General features: G+C 45.0%; 1 protein-coding gene across 1 annotated transcript in view; it reads left to right on the forward strand.

The window, feature by feature from the left end:
- Positions 1-11,809, forward strand: part of ulk2 (unc-51 like autophagy activating kinase 2) — a 27,394-nt gene extending 15,585 nt beyond the window's left edge. Inside the window, exons 14-27 of the mRNA XM_079731591.1 lie at positions 1-30; positions 2,301-2,450; positions 3,282-3,427; positions 3,597-3,680; positions 4,703-4,995; positions 5,485-5,672; positions 5,847-5,956; positions 6,355-6,492; positions 7,025-7,260; positions 8,143-8,321; positions 8,847-8,965; positions 9,218-9,375; positions 9,799-9,934; positions 10,262-11,809. The exon at positions 1-30 is cut by the window's left edge and continues 31 nt beyond it. Of these exons, the coding sequence (XP_079587717.1) occupies positions 1-30; positions 2,301-2,450; positions 3,282-3,427; positions 3,597-3,680; positions 4,703-4,995; positions 5,485-5,672; positions 5,847-5,956; positions 6,355-6,492; positions 7,025-7,260; positions 8,143-8,321; positions 8,847-8,965; positions 9,218-9,375; positions 9,799-9,934; positions 10,262-10,326 (2,032 nt within the window). The 3' untranslated portion in view covers positions 10,327-11,809. The remainder of the gene's footprint in view (positions 31-2,300; positions 2,451-3,281; positions 3,428-3,596; positions 3,681-4,702; positions 4,996-5,484; positions 5,673-5,846; positions 5,957-6,354; positions 6,493-7,024; positions 7,261-8,142; positions 8,322-8,846; positions 8,966-9,217; positions 9,376-9,798; positions 9,935-10,261) is intronic.
- The last annotated feature ends 6,931 nt before the right edge of the window (positions 11,810-18,740 follow it).

Consider the following 18,740-nt stretch of genomic DNA (forward strand, 5'->3'; position numbering starts at 1 on the left):
GGCATCGGGTGAATTTCTCTTGTGTGGAGGGTGAGTGTGAGGCCACGCTGTTGTTCCTTCTATAACATTGATGGCGCCGATAATAACATCCCTATTGGGTCCAAGCAGAGTGTCTAACCGCCCACAAACCACCTGCTCCGTGGTCGTTCGTGCATATACCTGTAGGCTAAACCGCTGTGTTGATATAATTTCACCCCATGTGACTAAAAATTGTGAACAAGGAAACAGACCAGCCGGCATGTCGTCGGTGCTGCTCCCCACTTTCACTCGCTACACATAAAACAACCAGAACTTTGAGTGGTAAAGCATTGGTAAGTGGATGGTATTCAACGTTCAAAATAGCTTGGGTCTGCAGTGGAAATATGACGCTGTGATACATGTGTCAGGTATTAATCATGGTGGGTTATTTAGCCATAAATAACCCCACACACCCACAAACACACATGCACCGCCGATGACTGTGTGTATATTTTGTGTTCTCCTCCCTGGCTGCAGTGCTGGCTGCTCTGTTTCCCTTGTCACGCAACAATTTGCGTCACCAGTCTGTGAATTGGCTGCTGTTCATCTGGCAGACGCTATAAATATTTTGCTTTACTTTCCTCTGGTGGTCAGCCTCCTGTCGTACACAGGAAGTGAATCATTCTCAGACCATGGTTTTATTAATCTGCGAGTGTGGCCCTTACTGTATGTGCTAGAGCTGCAGTAGCTGTTGGGCTTAAAAACTAACAACAAGGCGATATGATCAGCGCTCTAAAATAACAGCAGAACCACTGCAAGAGATAATTATAGTCATGACCAACATGCACTGAGAACCCAAGAAGGCATCGCTGTGTTCTTGGTTTCGATAGGGGTCATCTTTTGCGGCGAACCCAGCCTTCCAAAGGACACGCGTCTAGACTGCCATCTCTTAAAGCAACACGATCATTTAGTGACGTCTTGTGCTCTCTGGCTCTCTGGCTCTTTGTCTCTCTCTATTGGTCTCCCTTCCACTGAAACTTTGCTTCCACTTGCATTGCAGCAGACTTGTTCTTCCCACGATCAGTTTTTGTCTACTCGTCATATAGCCTCAGGCAAAACAGTCCTCTGTCCTTTGCCTTTCTGCCTTTCCTGTCGGTTTTTACTGTTTGTTTTTCTTCTTGCTTTCACTGAAGTCTTTCTCTCCATGCTGGTTTAATTCTATATGGATGGTCCTTTGTTACCCCAAACCTATTTGCTCACGTACACACAAATAGATACAGACATAGGTCTTTATTTATAGACGCTTAAAGAAGTGTATCACAGCAATGTATATTTGCAACATTGCAGCTTTGCTGTTCTTTCTCTTCTCACTTCTTGATGAGGGATAGGCAGAGAGGACTATCTTTAGAGTATTGTTAAACTGGGACTGAAGGACAGAAAAAAGACTCCCCTCCACATACACTTGCTTTCTTTTCATTTTTTTCTGGGAGATTACGCCAACACACTTTTTCATTCTGGCTTCTCAGAATTTCAACGAGTTAACAGAACATGTGGAGGCTTTCTGTGGGCTCTTTGTCCTGGCCTGTGTACCGAGCAGTATCTCTCACGTGGAGCAGCAAGCATGGCTCTCTCCCCCTTGCCTCTTCTCTCCCCTGCTTTTAACCCCCTTACATAATACTGGTTTCCAACAGTTTTCCCTTCCCCCACCAGTGTTGGCAAGACTCCTCCCACTGTCCTATCTCCTTTCTTTGTTCCATATGCAGATTTCCCCTTTTGGTGACCCAGTCATTTCTTGGCGAGGAACATTTTGTTTCCAATTGAATAACAAAATAGTGCAAATTTGCTCCATTTCGGTCTCCCTCCCCTCTTGTTTTGCTTGGCTCGTGTCTGTGCTGCTCACAGAGGGTCCACCCATTCCAGCTCGCACGTGCCATGGGCCGGCCCACAGAGCTTAGCTGCTGGAATTGGCCCCCTCCCACACGCAGCTCATTGGTCGTGCCTTTGTGTGTTTACATGGACGGCCGGCCCCTTTTTGAGCACACTGTTCTCCCTTTGCCAGCAGGGAGAAACATTATGAAAGCCGACTCAGTCGTTGCTACAGAAAAGAAAGAGCGAACAAAAACAAACCACAACGTACTTGTTTCAGTTGGTTTGTTATCGATTATTTTACAAATCACTAAAACTGTTTTAGCAGTTACCATGTGTGGACTGTAATGGATGAGCATGGGTGTTGACAACCCAGAAGTCCCAGCTCTGAAGCCCTGGGGGAAGCAGCAGCAGCAACAGCAGCCCCGACCACACTGGCTAACCGCGGTGCTCCTCTCCCCCTTCCTGTCCCGTAGGCCGCCGCAGCCCACGCCGGGACAGACCCCCATGGTGTCTCCCCGGGCCGAGACCACCCCCATCCCCGTGCCCACCCAGGTGCGCAACTACCAACGCATCAAGCAGAATCTCTCCAGCAGCCCCACCAACACGCTGAGCGGCTCCCCCAGGTAAGAGGCACCGGCGTGGGGGAGGAGCAAGCTTGTCTCCCCCCTGATAGACCACCCCCATGGGATGTGATATCGCTTGTTAGGGGATCACCAAGTTTGACGTTGATGGAAACTTGTAAATTAAGTTAAGCAGAAGGACAATAAGTTGTTGTGTTAAGATGTCAAAGAAGTTAAAGAATAATGATAATGTTTGGTTTATGGTTAAGTTGCCTCCAGAGAATGCCTTCATATCCATAACACGAATCAACAAGTCAAACAAAGTTATCGATATATATGACTCTATAACATTTAAGTTATTTATGCAGTTGTGAATGTTTCAATTGAGTTACATCAGCAGGGTGTGTGTTTGTGGGGGGGGGGGGGGGGGGGGGAGAAACAGGAAAGCAGAGGAAGTTGTCGGCACTTTGCATATGAATGTGTTTTGTTGTGGCAGACCATGAAGTCAGTTGTGGGAAGACGAATTAAGGGGAAGTTTCCTGGAGACAGTGTGGCCCTGTGTTGTGGAGCTAGTGAGGTAACGCAGTCCAGAGTGGCCATAGTCCATGTCAGCTGATTTATTCTGAGAAAGGTGATTCAGTGTGACACCATGTATGCTCTTTCTCGACTACTCTCCCTGTGTTTTGCCGGATCATCATAAGTTGCCTCTCCCGTATATTTATTATATCAGAATTATATATAAGTATACCAGTATATTGAGGGATAGCTTCCCCCCTGTCCCTACCCTACTGGGTTGTTATGGGCCGAGACATGCGGTCTGTTTCCGGGGAAGGCCCCTCGTGGTTTCTCTCCTGGCCGCTAACCCCGACCTCCTCTCCTTCTGTGGGCCTGCAGGTCTGGCACGGTGCGGCGCTCCAACACCAGCCCCATGGGGTTCCCCAAGGCCCCCTCCGGGTCCCCCGGCTCCACAGACATTCCTCAGGCGGTGGGGCGGCGTCTCTCCACGGGCAGCTCACGCCCCTATTCCCCCTCGCCGCTGGGTAAGGCCACTGCCATGCCAACATGAGCTCCGTCACTCGGGACACGTGGCACATTTAAAATGTCGGCGGTGAACATTGGTAACATTCCTGTTCTCGCGTGTCAGCCCCGGTCAACGGGGTCGCCTGAATTCAGCCATGGAAAGTAATGTGGTGCTTGTTGTTCCCCCAGTGGGCACCATCCCAGAGCAGCTGGGCCACTGCTGCTGTGGCAACGCCCAGGGCCACGAGTCCCGGAGCCGCAGCTCCTCTGGAGGTATGTTGTCAGGGACAACGCTGACCGCTAACGCCGCGCTACAGGGTAGCTCAGCGTGTACAATGGATTAGCTTGTTTGTGTCAGGCGCCACACCGCTGTCATGTATAATAGCCGTGTTCCTTAAGTATAACAGACAAATGCTTTAGTGTAACTATTGTCTCTCTTTATTCAATTTAAGTGCCCTCTTATTCATGGTGAATGATGCATTTTATTTATATTTTATTATTATTATTCCTAATACAAAACCTTATTACTATTATTGTACCATAATTATTACAGCAGAGTTCTCATACAATTTTTGTTGACTTGCGTCTAAGGAAAAGCCTAAAATAGATTGTTTATTTTAATCAACCAAAAGCACATGGCCATGTTGGGACAGATGAAAAGAATCTCCAAAGTAGACCACTACATTCTGTAAGCTTTGCGCCTTTAAAATAACATGATTCTGTAGCTTTTTTGGGGTAAGGCGACAAGATTTTACCTAAATTTGCTCCCGGTGTGCTCTGGGCTTTAAAACTTAGTTTAAGGTTATGCACGGACAGAATTGTCCCTCTTATAAGCATAAATAATATACTTTTTATAATACCCAAGGTGACCTTATATCGTATAAGATAATTCATAAAAGATTAGTAATAAACAGATAAGCACCAGTAATAGAACAGCAGTACAGTCAACATGAATGCTCATTGTTTGTCACCTCAATGAGTGAGTCACTCAATCCGGTGTTCTATTAACTCCCACGCAACAACAGTAAGATTCCCGTGTGTCACAGGTGTGTTTGTGTTTATATGGAGAGGTCGGGTTGTCATGGTGACCTTTTATTTGGGAAGGTGGCGTTAGCACTTGGCTATCGCCCTTATCTGTAATCCCAGCAAAGGATTAACGTCCTCATGTGTAGCTGCCCCAACAATGTCGCAGCCCACTCTGAATGGTCTGTCTGTGTATTCCATGGGAGGGCCCTTGAAAATGATTGTGGTTTGTTAACCTCATGCTCACACTTTTCTCCTTCGCACCCCCCCAGGCTCCCCGGTCCCCTCCTCCCAGCTGCTGGGGGCCCGGCTCCACAGCGCCCCCACCCTGACGGAGGTGTACCAGACCCGGCAGAAGCAGCTCCACAAGCAGCTGTCGGACCCCACGCCGCCCACCACCACCACCTCCTCCTCCTGCTCCAACTACCCGGCCCCCAGCCACACTCAGATGGGCCGCCCCGCCAGCCTGGGCACCTCCCCCACCAAGCTGCTGGGCTCGTCCCCCCGCACCTCAGACTGGTTCCAGAAGTCCCCGCTGCCCACCATCATCGGCTCCCCCACCAGGGTAGGCTGACCCAGACCACGTCCAGGATGGTTTAAAGTTTGGTTTGCTCCTATGTTATCCCCTTCATAATAGTAAAGGACAACCAGGTAACACTTAACAATAAGACTGCATTAGTTCCTTAATGCAGTAATAAGCATTATCATATAGCATTAGCATAGTGGTTAGCATAGTGGTGAGTATAAGATAATGCGTAAATGAGTAAGTTAACATGAATGCCATTTCCTTAGCTAACATAAACACCATTACTTTAGTGTACATGAACACGGCTAGTAAACAAAAAATTTACCCGATTAGAAAAAACTCAACTGTTGATTAACTGTTAGTTAATTGTTAATAATTCTTATCACTGAATTAACTTATGTTGAGAAATGTTTCATTAATGTATCCTTATTCTAATGTGCTACAACTAATCAACGAAACTGTTCAATTTAGTAAAAAGGAAAAACTGTGTGGTAACATTTTGCCCTGTGAAAATATTCTGTCCTTCAGGTCATTTCGGCACCCTTCAAGATCCCCAAGACACAGGCGTCCTGTAACCTGATGGCTCTGGCGGACCACCAGACCCCCTCCAGGACGCCGGCAGATCCCCGGGACCTCTGCGCCCATCACCACCACTGCGGGCCCTACCCCAGCGGGCGCCAGGCCGCCCCCGAGGCCAGCCGCACCCCCTTTGGAAGGTACGGTGTTTCACCAGGCCCTGGGGGTCCCGTGTTCAGACACACACGGGTGGAAAGGGTCCCGAGGACGATGACGACGACGATGATGACCCCCACTGTTTCTTCAGTGCTTTTGATAGTCCTGGTTCTGAGCTCGCTGCGGTTGTCCAACCCCCCCCCCTCCCCCCCACACAGGTCAGTCAGCACCGGCCGTCTCTCGGAGCAGCCGGGCCGCATAACTCTGGGCGGACAGCCCTACCAGGGCAGCAACGACAGCCTGAACACGGAGCGACCCATGGACACAGGTACACATGCACACTAAAACACGTACATAAACGCACACATGCGCACGGACACACACACACACACACACACACACATCCCCCGACCTTCTCAACCTGCTCGTGTTGAACAAACTCACCGCACAGGCTTTTGTTTTGCTTTTAAACAATTTGAATAAAGATCGTACGAGTGAACTAAAAGGGTGGACTCCGAAGTAATAAAAAAAAAAAAAGATCGACACTTGGCATGAGCCCTCCCTACCCTGGTTTGCTGTGTGTGCGTGTTTAGGTGATTGTGCGCGTGTGTGTGTGTGTGTGTGTGTGTGAAGCACTGTGTGATATAGAGCGCATGTTTGGCTGTTTAGTGTGTTAAATGGCGGTCCTCCTCCTCCCTCCCTCCCTCCCTCCCTCCCTCACCACAGCCCCTGCAGGTTCGAGTGGGCTGGCTCAGGGAGGGGGGGCCAGTCCCCGGACTGTCCTGTTCACTGTGGGCTCACCTCCCAACAGCAGCACGCCCCCCACCTGCAGCCACCTGGGCACCCGACAGCGCACCACCTCAGGTGAGACCCGCTGATCCCGCTACCGGGACAGCGGCTCGGCTCGGCTAGGCTCGGCCAAGCTAGGCTTGGGTAGGCTAGGCCGGGCCGGGCCGGGGATAGTCTCCGCAACTACGAGCACCGCAGCCCGCCATGCTCAGATATATACCTCCTGCATGTGCTTCATAACCCCTGATTACTAACCTGGCTTGCCTGAGTAGAGCAGTAGATTTAGTATTTAGCAATGGTGAAGTCCCGGCAATTCCTTCTCTCAGTGCTTCCCTAATGTGCCTTTCACAAAGTCCTTTGTGATCCTTTTCGATTGAGGTGCTGTTGCACTCCTCTGCTGTCCTACCTATGTGACGTTGCCCTTCTTCATTCTGTGTCAGTCTTCCCCATTCTTCTACCGGTGTCCATGTTAAGCTCCTAAGCGGAGAAAACCGCCCAGCGTAACATTAAGCACTTTGACAATATCCTCATAATATTGCTGTTCTGGAGAAGAGAATAACCTCATGCCTCTGTCTCTCTCTCTCTCTCGCTCTCTCTCCCCGTCTAGTGGGCTCCAACAGCTCGGCGGGTTCCCTGTGCTCCACCACCAGCGGGCGGGTGTACGTGGGCTCCCCCCCCAGCATGGCGATGGGCACGTCCCCCCCAGCCTGCTCTGTGGGTAGCCTCCCCGCGGCGGAGGGCCCCAGCAGCCTGCGCTACGTCCCCTACGGCACGTCCCCGCCCAGCCTGGACGGCTTCATCACCTTCGAAGCCCCCGAGCTGCCAGAGGAGACCCTGATGGAGGTGGGCGGGGGAGAGGGGGGGGGGCACCGTTTAGCTTTCAAAACAACATTACGGATCACCATTTATGGACTTGGTTAAAAAGAATAGTAATAGTTTAATATTAGTTGACTTCCATGACGGGGGATTCACTTTTTTAATGAAACACACACGACGCATACACACCTAACGCGTGACCACTTAATGTGAATCACAGATCACTCCACCCAATCTTTAATACCATCCCATTGTTTACATTTACATTTACATTTAGGGCATTTAGCAGACGCTTTTATCCAAAGCGACTTACAATAAGTGCATTTGTTACAATAGGTACATTTGTCATAAGAAGTGAAACAATATATCGCTGTCGGTACAGTAAAGATGTTCTTAGAACCAAGTGCAAGTATTACAATCTCTAGGCTAACCCATTCCCCGTGTAAAGCAATCATAGCAGCTACTGTAGATGCTATACAATTAAGTACATTGTGTGTGTCAATTGTCTTGTCCAGTCACGTTTTGTGAGTTCTGATGTCGTCCTGTATCGTTTCCCTCTGTCGTCTGTTGTCTGTGTCTCATCTTGTCGCGTTGTATGTGTTACGTGTTACACTTTATCGCGGTGCTATAATCCCCCCTGCTCTTATATGGATTCAGGACCTTACTTAAACAGGGTGAATCGTTATGGTAGGAAAATAGCAAATGCAATGTATATAAATCCGAATGTAACATATTGTGTATGCTATATATGTGTAAAAAAAAAAAAAAGGATCAACCAGCGATGGAACAGAGAAAAAAAAAAAGAAGCTAGGCTTGGTATTACGAGGATTGAATCCCAATGCCACCACGCTTGGTGACATTGTGGGGCTGACCCGAGTGCCTCTGTCTCTCTGTCTCTCACCCGGGCAGCGGGAACACACGGACACGCTGCTGCACCTGCGCACCATGCTGTCCTTCAGCGACGGCGTGCTGGAGATCGCAGCGCTGCGGGCCGGCGGGACGGACCTGGGGGCGTCGGCCGCCTCCCTCTACCCCCCGCAGGACAGCGTGGTGGTGGACCAGATCAGCCAGCTCAGCAGGGACTGGGGGTAAGAGGAGCCTGGGGAGGAGCGGGAGGCAGGATCAGTAGCTGTGTTGCCCTTCCAGAAGGAAAGCTGGCTGTCTTGATGAGTGTTTTACTTGCTGGGAAAGACAAAGTGAGTAGCTAGGTCATTATTTCAGTTAAGGAGTGAAAACCGCTCTACATCCTCCTCATGCAGAACCACCAGCCTAGCCTTGCAGACTGGTTTGCATATTTTTTCAATGTGGGAATACATTAAAAGCTAATTTGTTATGAAAGTGTTATTGACCCACTTTTCGAAAAGCTCTGCAGTGTCATACATAATATCTTAATAAAATATATAAATAACCTAGATCATGTCATACCAATGGCAAATAGTGACTGTCATTTGTTAAGAAATTTCAGTCAATGTTCTATATTTTTGAACATGCACGATTCAGGTCTGTTTAACGCGTGAGGCTGTGAACCTAAAACCACAGTAATTGCAGAACTTGCTGCACTGGTGATGTGTGGCCACGTGACTCATGTTATGAAACACTGTCTCCCCCTACAGGCAGGTGGAGCAGCTGGTGTTGTATATGAAGGGTGCTCAGCTCCTGGCCTCCTCCCTCCATCTGGCCAAGGCTCAGATCAAATCCGCCCAGCTCAACCCTTCAACGGCTGTCAAACAGGGTGAGTTCCTCCACAGCAGTCTCTCTAACTATTGTTTAGGCTAGGTATTACTGATCCTTTCTTTTTTGACAACCATCCCCTCTGACAATGTGTTGATAAGCAGGGATTATTGTTTTAAATACTTTGTGTACATAACAGGATTGCGTTGCATTGGGAGATGTTAATCGTGTTTAGAAAATGTTGATGCGCTCCTCTGTGCGTATCCATTATACACACGGCCTCAACACGAGTCGACGTGCATCTCTTCCTCAGTGGTGAAGAGTCTGAACGAACGGTACAAGAGCTGCATCTCGCTGTGCCGGCGGCTCACCGACCGGCTCAACCATTTCTTCGCGGACAAGCAGCGCTTCGTGGACGAGATCAACAGCGTCACGGCCGAGAAGCTCATCTACAACCACGCGGTGGAGATGGTACGTGGTCACACTCTGGCCCTTCCCCCCCCCACGCCTCACAGCTCTGGAGTCAGGGAGTCGCTCCTGTTCTGTGGACGGAGGACCACCCTGGCATAGGCCGACATGGTGTTTTTTTTATTATCTGTAGTGCCTTAAAATGGGTCCCAATGAAAGATGCATTATTGTAATCAGTTTATTATTATTATTATTAACATATTCAATTATATGTCAATGAAGAACAAGACGTAGTGTATCGACTTAGAAAAGCGGGGATAGATATCAATGTAAAGCATAGAACAGTTTATTCTGTATCAACGGATGGAAACCTGGAGGGACTGTAAATGAACATTCATGTATGAAAGTCGTTAAAACCTGGAATAGATTCCAAATGAACATTCGTGTATGAAAGTCCTGACCGTTGAACCCTGTGGGTGTGTTCAGGTCCAGTCGGCGGCGCTCGATGAGATGTTCCAGCAGACGGAGGACATCGCCTACCGCTACAACAAGGCAGCCATGCTGCTGGAGGGGCTCTCCAAGATCCTCAACGACCCGGCCGACGTGGAGAACGTGGCCAAGTGTGAGTGCCTGCTGTTTCCTGCTTTTAATTTGTATTATATTATTCATCATTCACGTTATTTGTTTTTTGGGGGGCTTTTTTTGGGGGTTGCTGACATTTTAGGTCTGTTTATAACCTGTTTTGCGGTCTGTACCAGTGGTTTGATTTTGTGGGTTGGTTACGACCGTGACACAAGGTGAAACCACACAGAGTTTGAGTTAGGAACGGTCCTATTGAGTGACCTCACTTTACATCAGCCTGAGAGCGTTGTGGGCTGGGCCGAGCGTCCCTACCGAATGAACTGATGACTGATGACTGCTCATGTTTGTTTCCTCCTCCCTCCTGCAGATAAGGCCAGTGTGGACCGGCGTATCTCCGCCCTTTGCTACTGTACCGTCACGCTGTACGAGTAATGCTCTGGTCACAGAGGGACCATTCTCTTTGACTGTTGACTACAACACCCACAATCCTCTGGTTCTCTCTTGTAGCAAGTCAAGCACTTTTTTTGCATTTGTTTGGTTTCACGTATTTTTTGTAAAATGAAAACCACGCAGCAGACAGTGTTACCGTACCTGATTTTGGACAAAATGACTGATGTGCAATCTCATAACCAAAGATTACCCAAATGGATCTTGGAGTGGGTAAACGGATGGACCCATAGACATACACAAGGTGCATTGTCCCGCAACTTCTTTCCTACTAGACTGTATGACACTAACCGCGCATCAGATCAAAAGCAGAACTACATAAAGTCCCACTTTCAGGATATTGTTCGCTTTTTTTTCCCTATCTGAAGAAAAAAACAATAACTTATGACTGGACATTGCGAAGCCTCAAAAGCCTCAAAAGGTCAACAGTTAGTTTTTTTTAAAACCCCACTATCTGTATGGATGTTTTATTTAACATTTGTAACTGCTAACTGTTTTTTAAGTTGTCCACTTTTTTTTAATTTATTACTTCTCAGCAGAACAGGTGTCTCCTGCGTGTCTTGAAGAACCTCAAGTATTTTAATGGTAGGAACCCTGAGATGGTTAAAAAGGCTCTATACACAGAAAACAGCCTGCAATGGAATATCTCCTTTAGAGGTTTTGGGTTTTCAGTTTGTTTTAGCTCATGCACTTTATGGTTAGGTTGGACGGAGGGAGGGCTGTGGTTAGTTTTACAGTTTTCAAAGAAATGTGACTTCACATGTGCGCAGTCTCTTGTTTTCATGTCCTATTTTGCTACCAGGTTATGATTTGTTCAAAGAACCAGAATAGGGAATAGGGAAAGAGGCCACCCATACAACATTGTACGCGGTACATTGAAGGTGCAACAGGGCATTCCTTCACTGGAGTAATCATGTCCAACCTCCGACTGGAGTAGTTATCTTAATGCGTTTTATTTGACCTTAAAAATGGTAGCCCATTTTTAAGGAATGTTTTCAAACTTGTAGATATTTGTATGTAAAGCATGTATTATACTTTTTTTTGGACCTTAATGATAGTCATTGTGTATTCAAGCACAGTTTTAAGATGCAGGCATCTGTGAGCAATAATGCCACTGGATGCCCTGCCTTTTCCAGTCAAAGAGCACAACATATTGTATCTAGAAATCTGCAAATTTAATACATTTTACTCATGTCTGCCAAGTGTTTGATAGCAAACCTATCTAGAGTGTGCCCACAACACATGGCAGCTCGTACACTTTCTGTCTCCTTGGTTACTTTTAATTTTTCAAGGACTGTTAATTGCCGTGCAAGACCTGTACAGAAAAAATAGACCAAAATGTATTTAAAATCACATTCAGTACTGCCTAGCATCCGTTCAATTGTGTGTGTGTGTGTGTGTGTGTGTGTGTGTGTGTGTGTGTGTGTGTGTGTGTGTGTGTGTGTGTGTGTGTGTGTGTGTGTGTGTGTGTGTGTGTGTGTGTGTGTGTGTGTGTGTGTGTGTGTGTGTGTGTGTGTGTGTGTGCGTGCGTGCGTGCGTGCGTGCGTGCGTGCGTGCGTGCGTGCGTGCGTGCGTGCGTGCGTGCGTGCGTGCGTGCGTGCGTGCGTGCGTGCGTGCGTGCGTGCGTGCGTGCGTGCGTGCGTGCGTGCGTGCGTGCGTGCGTGCGTGCGTGCGTGCGTGCGTGCGTGCGTGCGAGAGTGAGAGAGTGAGATAATCAATCAACTGCGGGTTAAAGGAGGTGCCTGGACCTGCAACAGCGGACACACTCCTCTCTCTAAGTGTAAACATGGTCCTGTGTTCGGACACATGAACAGGCTACTGTTGGCCCCCGGGCCACTAATTCTGATGTACTGTTGTTTATAGAGACATATCTGAGTTTTTATTGGTTCTTTTCTTATGTTGATTTGTTTGGTTGTGCTCTTTCTCTTCGTGAGCACTCTGCACCGTACAAAGCCTTTTTAACGTGTACAGAAGGGATACATATGTACAAAAAAAGTTAACCCAAACGGTTGAGTCTGAACCTTCAAGGAAACCCAGTTAACTACCCGTGTAGGTGGCTACTCTGTACATTTTAGGCTGTCCTCCCTCCGTTGTATTCCACAACTGGTCACCAGAGATGATCTTTTCTAGACAGAGCATGTGTGCCCAGTATGCATTATCTCCCTGTAATACCTATAGGATTATGATCGCATGTACCCTGTCTCATCTTGCTGTTTTCCAGTTTGAGCTGAATGCGTTTTTATAAGGACCTGTTTTTGACACTCTAACCTTTACCCCAAGAAAACACATGATACGTTCAAATCAAAAGGAATATCTGGTTTTGCAGTCTTACCTTTTCTGATTGTACTCTCTGCATTAGATTTAGTATTTGGTTACTCTTTAAATGATCATAAAGATGCAGCTACTTCCACATCCCTATTATTTTTTTAGAAAGAAATGTCAATGTTCTGTTTGCAATTAAAGAAAATACAAAACAGTGCTTTCTTCTTCATTTAATGCTTTCATTGTGACAAATGAAATTATTATTGCAGAAGGTGGGACTAAATGAATAAATGTAATTATATGTTGTGTTTGATTTGTGTTTAGTTTGCTTTGTCAAAGTTGCATTACCACTTTGGTGAACTTTGGCATGATCTTTTTAAAGAGGATACTTTTTCCTAAGGCCTCTGTTGGAAAAAGTTTAAGAAAAGTGGTGTAACTTTTGTTGATGAAGTGGTACTCATCCACTTCAAACTGCCCCTAAAACCAACAAATAATTATACTCTGCTTCAGAGTAGAGACCTTTTAATGAGCTTATTTAAGTTGTCATTTCTCGTGTTGAGCATCTCATACCATTACTTTCAGTGTTGTTGTGACCAGATTCAGCAGACTGCTGAGCTCTGTATGAAGCAGCTCCAGCAGGGGACAGCAGAGGACCACAGGCCACGCTCATTTAATTGTTAAAGGTCCCATGGCATGACAATTTCAATTCATGAGGTTTTTTTAACCTTAATATGAGTTCCCTCAGCCTGTCTATGGTCCCCCAGTAGCTAGAAATGACGTTAGGTGTAGATGCGCCGATTTTGAATTTTTCTCCGCATGTCGTCATACGAGGACATGTTACCTCCCCTTACTCTGCTTTGCCCAATGAGCTGCGAGCCCCAAATGTGTGTGTGTGTGTGTGTGTGTGTGTGTGTGTGTGTGAGAATACAAACACTGTAACGCAAGGGTTGTACACTTCATTGTTATTTGGGTTACCGTTCTGCTGTTGGTGTCATGGCGCATAACACGTCGGGTTTTCTGACGTCTCTGGTATTTCCACGACAAGACTAGTTGGGGTTATCTCAGCCATGGTTGAGAAGGAATTGGGGGAAAGGAACTTTGTCTTTGACTCCCTGACACCAAAACGGCGCGTTTGGGGAAAGCTCAATGTGCGACTGGCTCGTAGTGGATGTAATTCTGCACCACGGCTGAAATTCGGGAACGTTTTCAAATACTGTGTTATTGGCCCACTAATATCTATATTAAAGCATCAAGAAAGTAGCATGCCATAGGACCTTTAACAACTCTGTAACTCATATAGCTGAACAACATTGTTCCATTAGTGCATATTGGCAGTAGATAATAGCAATTTAGATAGCAGAAGTAAATGTTTCTACAATAATCAAGTAAATTGTGTGTATATCTTAAATACACATTACATGCCTTCTATATAAATTCTTGAAATTTTTTCATAAAAAGTGTTTGAACCCAGAGAGGGCATTTGCGTCCATATTTACGACTTAACCTAAATCTTTGGAACTATGCATTAAATTGAGATTTTGGATCAGGATCAATACATAGCCCTCCCAAATAACCCTTCTCATAAACCTTCAATTCTACACCTAAACTATATTCAAGATTTGGTTTTCCGTTGTTTTTTTTTTGCATGTGTTCTACTAGTCCTAAAACTCTTTCAGTAGATGTGCAAGTAGTGTGGCAGTAGGACCACAGGACAAACCTGGAGAGTGAGGGCCAGACGAGGGCCTGCAGTGGGCTGTGCCTCCTCCACCAGGCCACTGTGGACTGTTTACACCTGTGACCAAAACTGGGTTCAGTACGAGACCACTGATGACACAGCACGCAGATTAAGGGTGGAAGGATGAACAAACAGAACGATGACAAATTGAATGGGCCATTGAATTGATCTGCAACATAGAAGATGTCAATGAAAAAGAAAAGTGATAATACATTCAAATTGTAACATAATGAAAGATCACACATACTATGGCAGTAAATACAACATGTCTTAATCAAATACCAAAAACACAGTATCAAAACAAGTACTTATTACCTCTTAAGGTTGTTCTGCTGGCACCTCAGTAACCATCACATGATCAGCTGTCCAATGCCCGGAGGGAGGCTGAGGAACGTTATATAGGCCCTAACCCCTCACCTGGAACTATTAATTTAGTCTGGGCTACCTTTTTGAAGTTATTTACAATATATTTCATATATATATATATCAGTAATATATAATCAGTAATCAGTAACATCAACAATGTAATGTGTTCTTCTTAACACCACAAAATATACAAAAAACATATATCAACCAGCATTTGGTTTGAACCGGTCATTCAGCTCATTCAGGGTATAAACTAGGAAAACATGTTCTGATTGGTCAGTAATTTGGAAATGGTGAGAATACTTTGTTGAAGCTATTGAATAAATGCGATGGTAGTCCATTGAGCTTATTGTCACATTGATAGTAGACCACTCCGTCCTCTGAATAAGTATAATATGTATGGGAATGGATGTTTATACCACATGGGCTATCATTTCAACAGTATGTGGACAATACCTTATTCAATGTGTGTCGTTTCATCTGCTCCGGCATTTTTATTAGTTATTATTCATGTTGTATTTAAGTAGTAGGCTTTCAGAAACAGTGAAATACAAGCTATTTATTTTCCCAACCCCTACGGAAAACTTTTGAAACCAATCAAATCAATGATTTAATGCTAGCAATTGTAAGCCTTGTGTAAATGACCAGCAGGTCAGGCTTGCTTCCAGCTGGTCTGGGACCAGCCAGGCTATGCCCAGAACCACAAGTTAGAGCTAGAATATGGGTGGCGAGGTGGACAGAGCTCTCTCCAGATGCTCCCTGCTGAACAACACCTTCTCGGGGTGAGCCTAGAGGACTGGGCCCCCTAGAAGACGGACACAGGACATTCACTCATGTTGGCACCCAGAGGTTTTAGCTTTTCATACTGAGTTGTTGTTTGAGCTGTTGGTGGAAGTCAGAGTTGGGGTGCTGAGGGGTTTGTATAATAACGTCATATTATTCATTGATGTATAACTCTAAATGGCCAACTTACAAACCGGTTGAAGACAGTTATACACTAAATCAGATAGTAAACCTGAACACTAACATGCTTTATGGTACAGCATGGTAACATATTCACTGATGGACAGCTCACACAGAATATAGATAAATTGTTGACTGAGCCACAGCCACGCAGTACGGGTAGCAATAGAACAAGTCACTTGAAATTTATATCAGGCACACTGATGGAATGCAGGGAGGACCGAATTGGAAATGAGAAGTAGGAGATGTGTCCTTTGGCAGACCAAAATAACATTACATGACTGTGGGTTTTGCTGTTTGGCTTTGGAGCCTTTATAGAATGAGTTAGATTAAATTTTTTGAGACCTACTGTAACTCTGCGTTTTGCGCATCAGATCCATAGAAAATACATAGAATGTTCTACATTGAAATCAAATGTGATACAAACAACAGGGTGGAATTCATCTATTTAACGAAAAACATTTTATGGACAGCCTCTCTCAAAACCTTTTTTACTGATTAGTTTGGTAAACTTTCTTGCCTTTTTTGCCCTTTTTTGCCCAGTTAAAGCCCTCCGCCATTAAGGGGTGCCCCCGCAGTACCCCCACTTCTAGCGTCCCTGCCCCTACACATTATTTTTATCCATGATAAGGTTGTTAATGGTGTTAAGCATGATTATAACAACAATGAAGGATGACTTATTTTACAGTAAAATAATTTAATGGATTTTTGAATGGATGTATTAACACTACTTATGTGTATCATTAACAGATCAATACTCAGTATTAGATCACTAATACATCAGCATGTAGACATCTTGTTGCAAAATGTGGAGAGTGGAGAGCTGGTCAGCAGCAGTAGGCAGCAGAAGGCAGTTGACCTGCTGCCTGTCGTCACTCTCACCCAGGGGAAGCAGAGGACGCAGGTCCTGGAGGATGGGAGGGACTCTGGGCTGACCTGAGAGCAGAGCAGCAGTACGACAAGTCAACTGGGAGCTTCCAGCGCTAATGCAGGGGGATCCAGGCTCTTCCAAGTACATTGATTTTATCTGTTGGTCAACGGTTATCTGATTATCTATAACTCATTTTTAAGGATGTTAGCTTACAGTGCTCACTAAACACTTTTAATTACTGAAACAACTTTTAACAATCATATTCTAAACGTGAATAAAATAACATTATATTACATATAATATTCCCTACCCATATAGCTACACTAGCTAACACTTGTTCATGATCGATAAAACAGAAATAAACATGAATAGAATGGATGTCAGACCAATCAAACGTTGTCAGTTGTGGGGAACGCAATTGTCAGTATTTGAATTAGCCACTGAGAAACCAGTTCTCTGCAGGAGGTGTTAGGAACAACCAGGGACGGGATCTGGAGCTGCCTCAACCTTAGAGCAGGATCAACCTGTAGGCCTCACGGAATCACTTAAATTGTCTGTGATATGCCAACGGAATTTGCTCCAATGCAAGTTAATGACACTCAAATTCCGTGGCACACACACAGATCCCCGTTTCAACGACCGAGTCAACCTGGTCTCACAGGGATCCGTGAAATGACCATATATATATGGATGAAATTCATATTGACGGTATGGCGCTATATCCCTATTCTCGTCAATGCACCCATATTTAATTGAATAGACCATTTTCGTTGCTTCAAGGAGGTCTGTTGGTCTCCGTATATAATAAATAAATGAATAAATAAATATATATAGTGAAATAAATAAATATCTACAAATATGTATGTGTGTATATATATATATATACACACATACATCTTAATACATATAGGCCTATATATTTATTTATTTATTTTGTTGCTTCGAGGAGGTCTGGTGGTCTCCGTATATAATAAATAAATATAAATATATATAAATATGTATGTATATATATGCATACATTATATTTATAATAATTTATTAAATTATTTAAAATGCAGCGTTCTTTTGTGATTGTTGCGGCCAAAAATCCTTGATTATGCGGCACGTTTTCTTAAAAAATGCGATGAAATATGCGGCATATTTCTAATATGAAATTGTGGGAACTTGCAAAAATTGCAGCTTCATAACGTTCCCATGGCAACAGGGGGAAATGGCTCCTCTTGTGTGAAGTAAACGCAACATTTTTCAACTTTCTGCTAAGATATATGTGACTTTTTTGCAACAAAAATGCGGGGATTATGAAATCAGGCAAGCCCCGCATATTTTGCGCGGAAATCGGCAATTTGTGCGGTGAAAGTGCGGCATATTTGAAAAAATGCGGCCACTGCATGAATATGCAGACTTTGGCTGACTATGCATTGAATTATGCGATCGCATAATCATGTTTTTCTGGAGGGACGCTACATGGTCTACTTATAATATTATAACTAAATAATTGTATTTTTATTTATATAGGTATATTATATTTTAATATCGAATTAATTCAATATTAAACCAATGCATTTCAATCGGGAGATTATTTTCTTCAGAAGGGGGGACAGGCTGCGCAGGATTCATCAAAGCAACAATCCTATGGTGGTTGCCATCGACTGCCCCCTTCCACCCACTTCTTTACGACCTAGGGCCATTATTTAATTTTCTGTAACATCCACGCATATATCCTGCATTTAATACATGTTCATGTTATATGCACAATATTCTGAACAAACCCCCGAACATATTGATTCTAGATTCATATGATAGGAGTGGGACGCTGTGATGAGGAACATTAATGTACACAATGTATGCACCATTCATGTTGCAAACAACTTCATGAGTTCAAACATCTCCGCTCCAAACCACGTAAACAACGTTAAGGGCGGCAACTGAGCTGCCATCAATTGTGTTGTTTTTGTCGTATACTAGGGTCCGCTGGAAATAGAAGGAAACCTTGGAATATCTTTTCATTTAACGCAGTTTAGACTTGTAATTAATAAGTTACTTTTGTATTGAATTTGACTCGTTTTCTTTTTAAATCGCTGTCTGGTGTCTAGTTCCGTCACTCTGAGAGATACGCATGGACATATTTTGTAGTGACACAGGCCTATAACCTATTAGTGAAAGCAAAACACCAAGCTCATTGATTTAACGAGGCAGGGTTAT

The sequence above is a fragment of the Pollachius pollachius genome (genome assembly GCF_949987615.1).
Source record: "Pollachius pollachius genome assembly, chromosome: 3".
In the NCBI taxonomy this organism is placed as follows: domain Eukaryota; kingdom Metazoa; phylum Chordata; class Actinopteri; order Gadiformes; family Gadidae; genus Pollachius; species Pollachius pollachius.